Consider the following 13,087-nt stretch of genomic DNA (forward strand, 5'->3'; position numbering starts at 1 on the left):
CTAATTAATCAGATCCATGCACAACTGATAAAATTTCAAATTACCTTTAGCCATGTCTTAGTGATGTGAAACCATGTAGCTAAAGCACACCCTACTTTTATTAGTTAAAATGCTGATTTTTAATACTAGCAAATACAGTTCAATCTTAAAATTATAAAGTATTGCTGCAAATTTAATGTTTCAATGGCATATGTTTCATACTCTGACGTAGTCAAGTAGGGTCTGAAAACCTATGAAATAGCTGAACATAAATACATGGGCAGTTTGTAAAATTCCTTTACCTTGCAACTTACAGAATAAAATAGGTTAATAATAAATTGTTTTTTTTTAGTTTTTGCAGAGAAGTGCATATTTGTGTTATTCTAGATTGATTTTTCTATGTTCTGATTTTGCGAAGTGATTTTGATAGTGTTTATTGCATAACATATACTTTTAGATATATTACTATGACTAATGTTATATAACTTCGAAGAAAAATACTTTCAAGTTTAATAATGCTATCCATTATTTTTCTTACATGTATTTTCCTGTTTCTATATAATATCATACTAGCATTAGCCAATTCAGATTCATCTGTGATCATTAGTAATAGATCTGTCACTAAGAATAGGCACCACCTAGTTAGTCTTTACCAGCTCAGAAACAAAACACTGATTAATCAATATAAGGCAGCTTTTGCTATATTTAACATTTTATAATTTGAAATGTTATTTTTCTGATACTAACCATCTACAAGTAATCAGATGCCAGCCCATTTATAATAGGTTTTTCTCCTCTTAGCAGGATGTTGCTTTTGGCTATAGAAAGTTAATTTCAGATCCTGATATCCTTGCATTAATTTTTGAAACATTGGCTGAGTGTAGTAAAGAATAACATGAACATCACACTACTGTGCAGTAGCTAATCATTTGTTACCTCAAGCCAGAGAAGTATCGTTAGTATAGAAGCTGCATGTATCTACAGAAAATATGGACCCTGCAGGAAGAGTCTGAGATGGCTTTCTAAAACTCCTTATAGAAGACCATAAGTGACACAGAAAAGGAAGAAGCAATAACATTAAGTGAAAGGATACATTTTTATATTTATAGTTCTGGACATCTGTAGAAATTTTATTAGAATAAATTATTATTCTGAATAACAGACCCTGTCTTCTCTCCATCCTTGCTTCAGAACAGGGAAGCTCATTGTAATGGTATCTTCTTAAGAGCCATAAGTGTTCTCTAAAAACATATGACTGAGATGTTCATCAGCTGGGATGTTTGCTGTAATTCACCAATAAATTTGAATAATTTGACATAATTTCTGACAAAGATGAATGTTACCACATTCATTTCCATAGTAAAGCAATGTCTACATGAAGAAATTTGTTTGACTGACTTGACCTGCCATATTGATCAGAAAAAGAACAAAACAACAGCCATTCAGTCCCCCGAAAAGGAACATACTCTATGTGTACTCACCAGCTTGGTGGCCTGTCAAGTCATAACTTGAATAAAAAGCACATCACTTTGGAGCTTATAGTAGTGTAGGAAAGCAAAGTAATAGTCCATATTGTCAAGGAATGAGTGGCACGTGTGTTTGTAGATGGCATAATTGTAGCTTAGAATAAAGAAGAGACTTTATTTGTTGTGGAACTTGGAGTCTGAAACAGCTTGGTGTTACTTTATGTCACATTGTGAGACAACACCTAAGTTTCTTCATCTGTTTTATGATCTGTAAGCAAAGTGATTGAAAAATTCCTAATGTTCTTAATAAACTTTTCTTTTTCTATGGTGATGTTACAGGACAACAGTGTTGTGATTAATATTTAAACTGGCTTTAGTCAGCCATTCATAATTAAATGTAGGTATATTCCTCTCATAATAAATGTATATGTTCATTTTTATATAAAAGACCACAGGAGTTGTAACTGCACTGAATTCATAACTATTAGAATGTAAATTTTCAAGCAGTAGGATCTAATCCTCCCACACCCACAGACTGAACAAAAAGTCACATCACCATCAAATTGTCTTACAGAAAATTTAATTTAATTACTAGAAAACTCAGCAATAAGTGTACAGTCCTTTTCATTTAAGGAGGAAAGGGACTAATGCTGATAGGTGTGTGGGAAGAGACAGACGCAAGGAAGCCTGCTCTGTCTGCCAACTTTGTGACAGAAAGTGGTATGGTAGTTTTCATCATGACACACACCCACAATAAGGAATGGCAGGTTGGGTTCTCATGAAAGTGGGTAAAGATTAGAACTTTGGAAACTAAATATTGATTCCCCATTCTTTCTGATTCTGTTGTGATAGCTCCCCTTCCCCATCTTATTACACCTCTGACAATAATAAACCTCTTCAAGGAATAACTTTGTCTTTGCAATCTAGATTTCTCTTCTGACTTCTCTAATGTCATTCACTCTCTTCCCTTCAACCACAGAGATGTTTTGTTGATATGTAACCACCATTCTTTCTCACACAGTTGCCTAAATAGGCATTATAGACGTTATCTAGCAGTTTGCCACTTCCTTTGCCCTGTGGATCCTCAGTAAAATTTTTTCTGAAAATATTTTCTGTTAATTTCTGTTCTATGTGTTTGTCATTTTTCATCTTGTTCAGTAAAACCTATATGCATTTCTGTGCTGTGTATTGCTTTTTATATTATTAACATTCAGAAAAAATAGTGTAAGAATTTCAGCTTGTAGTACTGTCAGCCTCACCTTTCATGCACTGCTTTAAAATGTAAATGAAGTAATTAACCTGATATGAAACAGTGACATATAATTGACTTTATAAATTAGTGAACCACTGACTATTATTTCCTTGCCATTTTATAGGATGTTATATGGGCTAAATTGGCTACTTAACAAAAGGAATGATGTAACAAAATTCCTGCTTCCTACCATAATAAATACTGATGCTTATTAAACATCCTTAGTATACTATGAGGTACCGTATTTGTTTTAGATTCTTGCTGTTTGAATTATTTCATACTCATGAAACTGAGGCAAGATTTAAAGATAGTGGAGTAGAAACTAAAATCATTGACAGAACGTGTGGAATGCCCCTAAAGAAATGTTAAGGAACAGACAGACACATGAAGGAAAATGGAATTTTTTAATAGCATGCAGGACAGTCTACTTCACTCACATGTCACCCTCCCTCAGTGTAAATTTTTCAGTGCATTCATGCATCACAGCTGTCATTAGATGTCTAAATGATAGGTTTCAGCATTCTTCTCTTCCTGTTAGTGATCTGAAGTCCTACTCCAGTGTTTCCCATTAGGCTTGAATAGCGATAGAGGACACTTAGTATATAGTGGCTGTTGTTTATGGTTCACTAGTGTATGAACTCAGATGTGCTATTTTACTACATGTGGTGGGTGATCATGTTCTCAACCTGGAAAATGAAGATGTTATCATCTATGCTTCTTCATTGCAGTGGCATCGGTTTTCCTATTCAACTTTCATATGGTTTGTATAGTAAATAAAAGCCCCTGAACTCCCCTGTCGCAAAGAAGCATATTTCAGTCCATTTATTTTTACAGAATTTCATTATCACTTCAATTTTAGTAGCATTTCAGGAATGTAAAGTGTATGAGAAAACTATCTCAAATATATAATCAGAATTATAGTTAAAATAGCAATTTAAAGAATTGTCCTGTATTTGTTGGTTAATACTGTGTACATTTATGTAATCCTTGTAATTGGTTGAATAGAAATTTCATCAACCAGCAGTGTTGCCGTGGATGTTTAAGCATGAACAAAATCTCCATTATGTAGAAGAATCATCTGGAGATTCTAGTTCAAATTTTTTCAGTGTTCTTTTTTTTTTTCTTTTGCCAGTCTTGGGGCTTGAACTCAGGGCTTGGGCCCTGTCGTTGGGCTTTGTCAAGGTTAGCACTCTACCACTTGAGCCACAACACCATTTCTGGCATTTTCTGTATATGCGGTACTAATGAATCCAACCCAGGTTTTTTTTTATATATTTTTATTGTAATTAATAGAAGGGTTACATTATATTCACCAGATAGAAGGTTCATTACTTCGCAAACATTGACACCCTTTCTCATGTTGTACTTTTGTTGCCCCCCGGAAGTCTTCCTTTACCTTCCTCCTACCTAAACCAAAGAAAATAGGACACTCTACAACATAAACACATTCACTGTCCCAGTCATATATACATATGTATATATACATATATATATACATATATATATTCCTGTCCAACCAGAGGTCAAAGTATTTATTTGCTACAAGTTTTATATCACTCGAATGATTAGTAATTTGGGAGTATATAATTATATACCTAGGTTTACTTAGAATGTGAAAAGTCAATAAAAGTTTTATAATTTCCTTTTTTTGTGTGTGTGCAAGGCCTGGGGCTTGAAATCAGAGCTTTGAGCACTGTCCCTGAGATTTTTTTTGCTCAAAACTATCACATTACCACTTGAGCCACTGCTCTACTTCTGGCCTTTTGGTGGATTCTAGGTAATAATTAGAGATAAGAGCCTGGGTTGGCTTCAAACTGTGATCCTCAGGTCTGAGTTATTTGATTACAGGTGTGAGCCACCAGTACCTGGCCAAAATTGTTTGGGGCATTTAAGGTGTACTTGTTACTTGTGTCAAAAGCATTGTTTTTGTTTCTGACATATTTGTGAAGACTTAATAAATTTATTAATTTTTTCATCTAAAACTTCTTATAATACTCTTTAATGTCTTTGTTGCTAAGCCTGGCTTCAATTTTTAGTTAACAGTGTTTAGATACTTAGTCCACACTTTTCTATAGAATGTCATCTTCATATTTATTAATTATACTATACTAGTCCATTTTATAATATCTTGCCTACTCTACTTAGTCTTATTACAGAGTAAAAAGCCTTTTAAACAAATCACCTTGATGTTTTATGTTTTCTTGATAGCAGTATCTTTTCTGTTTTGCTTGCAATTAACTCATCATGGATGAAATAAAGCCTGGTAGTTTTCTTGATTAGAAAGTATATTTTTCATCTATTGTCCTTTTTCCCTCATCATGCATTTTTATTAACATTGTATCATACATTAATTGTACATGGAGAGAGAAGGCTCATTATACCATCATATGTTTTTGTAAACCACAGACTTCTTTCCCAACTTCCAGATTGTCAATCAATTAATGGTTAGGATATTTTTCCTTTTCTTTTTATTTAAAATCTTTCTTATGCTTTTTGTTGTTGTTGTTGAGGAAGTCTGCACGTGGCAACATGGCTTAAGCAGAAAAGGAAATAGGAAATTATTGCTGTTCTCTTCTGGCTGCCTGCAATAATAAATCATAACTTGCCATTCCCTAACTGGTGGCTGGAGACTTATCTTCATAAATACATGTGACCCAAGAAGTTTCAGTTTACATGCCCTATCCCTTGGTGTTCATGCCTGTGGAGAGCCTTTTCCTTCCTGAAATTACACAGAAGTTGTGAGGATTGAAGCTAGAGCTTCAAAGCACAGGAAAAGAGAATGTTGTCTTATCCTGTTGCTACACTGGAGATCCAGCTGGCCATGTTTATCTAACCAGGGTGTGAGACTGCATGTCCATCTGTGAGGGGCTCTGCATGGTACCAAGGCTTGCTCTTGAGTTTGGAAAGTAGGAGCCTTTCAGAATATTCCTTGTATATTTTCCTACGTGATTGTTTTTATAGTGCTAACTACATATGAGTTTGGAGTATATGCTTAAACAGCCAAGCATTGAGTCAGGTGAAAATCTATATTATGTATCCATTTGATTTAGTATTAATTAACAGTATCTAGTTGATTCTTACAAGTACCAAACTATATACCATCAAAGCCAGAATACCTTTCTTCATTGAATGGGACACTGTTAATAATGGCACCCGTTCCACAGGCATTGCAAGAGCTCTCCTCTGAAAACTGGTTTATTTCACTTAAAAGCATTTCAACAAGAGCAAATTACATTAGAGATTCAAAGGGCAGAAGTGGAGGTGTATGATACCATAAAACTGTTATACTTTTAGCACAACTGCTGATGTCACTGAAGCGTACATTGTCACTGTACCAAAGGAAAGATACATTTTAGAAATTCAACATGAATGCTTAGGCAATAAGAATTCGCATCTCACATCATTAATTTCTTACATGTTCATCTCCTTTATGCTTCAGCAACCCTGCTGGATGTCTACTATTATCCTCATTTGGGGTTTCTACGAGATTATGAAAAAAATAAGAAATCTTCATATGTCTAGACCCTTTGCTTGCTTTCAACTGTAACCCTATACTGCCTTCATCTGGACATATTTTATATCTCAGCAATTATCTTTTGGAAAACAGAGATACACTAACTGCCTCTATGTCAAAACAAAGTAGCAAGGGACCTGACTTTCCTCTGGGCTGGCACTCCTAAGTCACGCTCCATGCTTTGCTGCCAACTCCAGTCATTCTGAGAGGACTCACTGAAGGAGGAAAATGGAGCTGCCACAGTAATACTTGAACAGTTCTGTCTTCATTTCCAAGTGTGTGATGCCATGACTAATATTCTGATTGCAGAATTTTAGGTAGATGCCAGAGTTGACTCTTTTCTATGCATAAACCTTTGCATAAGCAAAGGAAATAGCAGCCTTTCATAATTTTTCCTCCATAGTTGACTCTTTTCTATGCATGAACCTTTGCATAAGCAAAGGAAATAGCAGCCTTTCATAATTTTTCCTTCATGGATCATTAGCTTTTGAAAAAATACTTATCATTAAGTACTTTTATGCATTGATCATCTAGTAGCATCTTCTAAAGGAATAAGAAGAATGTTCAGCCTCCCATATATAGGGTTTATATTGTACATTTTTATGAAGTCACCTATTATATTTATGGTACTGTGTGCCAAGTCCTCAATTAATTATTTTACATTTTGTTTATTTAATATTCAAAATATCCCTATGATTTTATCATCTCTGGTGGTATTCCCATGAAGAGATTGAGGTACAGAAATAATTGAAATAATATACTGTAGATATCCTTACCAGAAATGCAGAGTAAAGATTTGAAACAAGTGTTTGTTCTGACTTCAAAGCCCTTTAATTAAACTTACCAGCACTGTTTACTTAAATTTTTTGACTTTTCTGGGCCAAGAGTTTGGCCTAGCGGTAGAGTGCTTACCTAGCATGCACGAAGACCTGGATTCGATTCCTTGGTACCACATATGTAGAAAAAAGCCGGAAGTGGTGCTGTGGCTCAAGTGGTAAAGTTTTAGCCTAGAGAAGGCCCAAGGACAGTGCTCAGGCCCTGAGTTCAAGGCCCGCCCCAGGACTGGCAAAAAAAAATTGACTTTTCTTGTTGAACCACTCTGGAAAGCAGTATGGAGATTCCTCAAAAAAAAAAAAAAACTTAAACATAAAACAGCAGTTCCACCCAGAAGGTTACAAACCAGGAAAAGTAAAGCTACCAGCATAACCATCTTTATTGCAGCATCATTCACCATACCCAAGGTATGGAATTTTCCCAAATGTCCCTTAATGGACAATTGGAACAAGAAAATGTGGTATATATACAAAATGGAATTTTACTCATCCAATGGAAAGAATGTACCATTTGTGAAGACATGGAAAGACCTATTAAAATTATGTTAAGTGAAGTAAGTTAGGCCCAGAGAGACAAAGCATGCATCTTTTCTTTTGTATGTAGAGACTAGATTTAGCTGAATAACTCATAAGAAAATATCTGGAGGGTATTTAAGTATATACAACTGTAATGTATTAACAAAAATGCGTCAATTCAAGGATGACATTGATGAAGATACACAGTATTCTGAAACCACTTTGTTAAATGGCAACACTTTTGTGGAGCTACAAAGATAATAATAAAAATAAAGAAGAAAATAATTTTGACTTTCAAAAAACAAGTTGTGAATGTGGATTAGGTGTGATCTGGAAGAGCTGGTTGTCATATTGGTCTGAGTTTCTTTTGCTAGACAGTTTATTAGTCTTCACATATACTCGACATGCACACGAGGTACAAGTGCTTTGGGTCATGAAGTTTTTGTGTTCCAGTACAGATGAGATTTGTTGATGACTGGTGTGCTCTTGGGATACAATTATCAATAAATGAGTAAGTAAGTGGCATGTGACATATTAAAACCCAGTGCCAGCTGGTTAGTTTTCTTGGTTCAATGCACACTTATCAACTAGTGGGCCCACAGCATGGTGCAGAATGCCATATGAGGACATTTACAGGTATTTGTGAACACCTAGTAGGAGTTTGGTGAAAGTATTATCATTGGTAAAAACCTCATAAAGCTTACACTCAAGTAGGCATGCCCAGTGCAATTGTAATATGAAAAATAAAAGCATGATGAAGCATCAGATTTTAATTCTTTTCAGATCTTTGAAACAGTCTTATCTGAAATCTTCAGCAGAAAGGGCTCTAGAAGGAGTTAATATATCAAATAATATACAATGCATTGATAATATATTAGTATATATTTACATAATCGCAGCCCTCCACTGTACTGTTGAAGCCATTCATTCATGATCATACAGCAGTAATAGTCCTCAGGCTTACAATTGGGCAGAAGTGTCAGATGCTAATCTGAAGGAAACATATGTTATTTGATTTTCTTTCAGAATAGTCTTTTCCTGTACAAGTAATTCACATGCTGTAACTCTTAATAGTACACATGTGTAACACATGTCAAAATGCAAAAATACAAGGTGATAGCTTTTTCTGGTGGAAGGCTTTAACATTTTCTCAGTTTAAAACATGTGAGGTAGAGATCAATATAGATATGAATCTGCATATACAGATACGCAGCGCTGTCCCTTGCCACACTAGCCATACTCTGCCTTCTCTTCAGATCATGTAAATCTTTTGCCTTCTACTCCCTCACCATACTCTTCTCTTTTAAGAAACACCTTGGACTTGAAATTTTAAGAAGTAATTATCACTTGATTTTAGCCAAAAGGCCGAGAAGCGATGACATGTGAAAGGGTATCAATGCACCTCCTATCTGGCAAATATCATGTAACCCTTCTATTAATTATAATAAAATATGAAAAAAGAAGTAATTATCTACTATGCAAAGGCTACTAGGCCAAGTACTTAAAAATTATTTATTATGTCAATTGAGGATGAAGCCAACTCATGTTTTCTTCTCCTATAGTTTAGAAGACTTATTCGTTTTAGATTCCTACTTTTCGAAATCTAAGTCTCTGGACTAGAGATATGTCGGTGTTTTTGTGTGTGTGTGTGTCAATCCTGGGCCTTGAACTCAGGGCCTGGGCACTGTCCTTGGGATTTCTCAAGGCTATAGCTCTACCACTTGAGCCACAGCACCATTTCTGGCTTTTTTCTATGTATATGATACTGAGAAATCAAACTCGGGCCTTCATACATGCTAGTCAAGCACTCTACCACTAGGCTAAACTCCTGGCCCCCGAAGTCTTTATGACAGAGTCTCCTATCAAAAGATATATATATATATATATATGTATATGTATATAATAATAGAAGGGTTACATTATATTCACCAGATAGAAGGTGCATTAATTCACATACATTGATATCCTTTCTCATGTCTTGGTCCCCATTTCCCTCCCCACCACCTCCACCCCTCATATTGTTTTCCCCCCTTCCCTATCCAATTTCAAATAACCAAATACAAATATATCCAATATATCAGATAACAAACGGAGATACTGTAATGATATGAGATAACCAAGGGACAGCAAAAGAGATGAGAGATAACATAGTACATTAAGGACAACAATCACTCATTATATGGCTTTTAACAAAAGCTTTTTTAAGCCCCAAAGTAAATCAGTCCTCAAGTTCTCTTTTATTAAAAATAGAAACTGGAAAAGTTCTGGAAGAAATGAAATCTTGGGGCAATTACAACAGTGAACCAATGTAGAAGACAGTTGAAGAATTTGTTAAATGATGGGGGTGGGCACTTATGAAGAGACTGTTGGATACATCACTGCAAGGTCTGGAAGAAAGCATGGTGAAGCAAGCCTGCATAATTCCTCCCAGTAGTAGATTAAAATACTTTGGGGTTCTTTCAATGAAGAAATTTTAAGTTTTAATATCCTTAACTCATATGCCATCAGTGATTTCATTGGTATATTTGAGCAATGCAACATTTTCTTTTTAGAAGAAAGACACACACACACACACACACACACACACACACACACACACAAACACACACATCTACAGAAAAAGTAAAAATGTAATAGCATGCTGACAAAAAGAGGTATTTGTAAAGCAAAATAATATTGATAGACTTTGAAAGAAAGCGATCTTTGTGACCATTTAAGTCACCATGGAAAGCCATGTTGACAACAAGCTGGTTAAATTGAAGAAGTCAAAGCAAAATGTCTTTCTTCATTGGTGTGCCATCTACTGAAATTAGTAGAAGTTAGTCATAAGTAGCTAACAGTGAACTCCAGGTGCTAACTTCCCTAAAGCACTGGAATAGAAAGTGGTAGAAGAAATCTGTAAAAGAAATCCTCAGGGATTCTCCTGTGATCCTTTTAATCCTAGAATTGTCAAACCATGTGGAAAATAATAGATCTGTGTAGTTCTAAGACTTAAGCAGTATTATCTTTTTAAAAGAATATATCAGGTCTTTTCATATCTATAGACAAGAATAGAGTATGTGTTCAATATAGAAAAGAGCAACTTTGAGCCAGAGATGCATATGCCTTTTTCATATCTAATACAATATTATTATCTATGACTAAGCAGGCTGCATCCAGTAAGAAAGAAAATATAGCCAATATTTCATTTTTCTTTTTTAAAACAGATGATTCAACGAGAAGCTGATGTAAAAAGCAAGGTAACTGCTGTGGCATTGACAGACTCTGTTCACAATGTGTGGCATCAAGAAGCTGGCAAAACCATCCGAGAATGGATGAGAGAGGTGAGACCTGGTTTTGTTGGATGCTGAGATGAATGGTGGGAGCCTTTGTATCTTGACATATCACTTCCTACCACCACACTCCACTCCCTTCCAGACACAGAGCACTGAAACAGAATAGGAAAGGCCAGGTATGGCTAAAGTAATTATAGAAAAACAAATAGGTCTTAAGTATCCTCTTCTTCCCATATGGCTTTCTGTGGTATTATTTTGTGTGCAAATAACATATATTAGAATTTGGACTGAGAAAAGTTTAATATTTAACTTGTCCAGTAGTTACTTAGCACTGGAGCCACTTAACTGTAAGAAAGATACTTAATAGACACTCAGTTTTGTCTTCCGGATGCATGATCTGGAATAACTACTCTGAAACTCATTGGCTTGCTGCTGCTTGTAAGGGGAGAAGTAAAAAGCTGAATGCTCTGCCAGACCCTCTAACTCAGATAAAAAAAATCCAGTGACTGGCTGTGATCCAGCCTCAAGCTAAGAAAGCATCTTTTCACACTCCCTAAAGGCTGCTGAACCTGAAAAACACAAGGACTCACTGAGCATGCTCTTCTTATCTTTATCAGAACTCTCAGCCTGTTATTTTTTTTTGTCTTATTACAGAAATCTAACTAACTTTTTGTTTATATCTACGTTTTTGGTATTGTAAGTAATTGACATCAGCCACTTCATAATAAATCAATAAGAACCATAATAAACAATCAGCCATAGTAACTAAAGTAACAGTCTAAAATATTTTTACTCTACTTATTATAATGTTATGATCATATAAAGAGTTATTTAAATTTATTTTAGCACACAGATATTTTCTGTCCACATGGCTTTTCATGTTTCTCCTTTGTGTAACTTCATGTTTTAAAAGTCTCAATGTTTGAAGAAAATAATTCATGTATTTCTCCCCAGTTTCCACTAAAGGAATTTTATTTTTTGTATTAGCATAATTTAATTGTGTAAAAAAGTTTCACTTTGATATTCAACTTACATATGCATAATGTAATTTGATCAGATTCACCTCCTATATTTTTTTATTGTAATTAGTAAAAGGGTTACATGATATTTGCCAGATAGAAGGTGCATTAATTCACATACATTGATACCCTTTCACATGTCTTGGTACCCGTTTCCCTCCCCCCCACACCCCCCACCCGTCTTGGTTTTCCCCCCTTCCCTATCAAATTTCAAATATCCAACTACAAATAAATTCAATAAATCAGATAACAAAGTGAGATACTATACCAATATGAGATAACCAAGGGACAGCAAAGGAAATGAGAGACAACATAGTACATTAAGGACAACAATCATTCATTATATGGCTTTTGTTTCACTATCCTGGAGGTCCTTTCAATTAGCTTCACATTATATGTCCTTATGTATCAAGATTTTGCTCTATTGCAAATCTCTGCTAGTAGAGCCCAAGGTTTCTACTGATTATGACTGATTATTTTTTCTTAACCCACCTTTCTTTTCCCTTCTCCTTTTTAAGAGTTTTTAGTAAGTTTCACTTCTATACAAACATAATGTGCATCAATTATATTAACCTCCTATCACCTTCTCCTTTCTCTGCCTACTCATTGGTGTCTCCACACCCTACAAAAAATCCCCTCTTTACAACCACATTATATTGGTGTTTTTAGGTCTAGGTGAATACAAGCACACATGCAGTATTTGTTTTTCTAATCCATTTCCCACATAATTTAATTCTTTATGACTGACTAGTACTCCACTGTGTGTGCATGTGTGCCATATTCCTTTATACAGTCATTTCTTCCATATTGGCAATTGTGAATAATGCTGCTGTAAAGATGGGTATACAGATATCTCTATTGCATGTTGAATTAAATTTCTCTGGCAGTGTGCCTGTATCCTCAACTACAGTATAACTGGATCACATGGTAGTTCTATTTTTTTGAGGAACCTCCATACTGAGTTGTATAGTTTTTACACAAGTTTATATTCCTACAAACAGTATATAAGGCTTCCTTTCCTGTACCACATCCTGGTCAGAATTTGTCATTATTTGTTTTATTGATGAATGCCTTTGTGACTGAGGTGAGATAGAATCTCAGGGTTGTTTTGACTTGCATTTCCTTCGTAGCTAAGGATGTTAAACTATTTTCTTCATATATTAATTAGTCATTTGTGATCCTGAGAAATGTGTATTCAGTTCACTTGCTACTTAATATGCTGATGCATTAAAA

The 13,087-nt window shown here is 35.0% G+C and overlaps 1 protein-coding gene across 8 annotated transcripts in view; it reads left to right on the top strand.

The window, feature by feature from the left end:
- Positions 1 to 13,087, top strand: part of Arb2a (ARB2 cotranscriptional regulator A) — a 391,209-nt gene that overhangs the window by 223,392 nt on the left and 154,730 nt on the right. For all 8 annotated transcript variants that reach the window (XM_090331618.1, XM_090331625.1, XM_090331624.1 and 5 more), the window contains one exon: positions 10,767 to 10,883. In XM_090331618.1, coding sequence (XP_090187744.1) covers positions 10,767 to 10,883 — 117 coding nt within the window. The remainder of the gene's footprint in view (positions 1 to 10,766; positions 10,884 to 13,087) is intronic.

Source organism: Megascapheus bottae, chromosome 4, assembly GCF_031878675.1.
Source record: "Megascapheus bottae isolate mThoBot1 chromosome 4, mThoBot2.hap1, whole genome shotgun sequence".
NCBI classification, from domain to species: domain Eukaryota; kingdom Metazoa; phylum Chordata; class Mammalia; order Rodentia; family Geomyidae; genus Megascapheus; species Megascapheus bottae.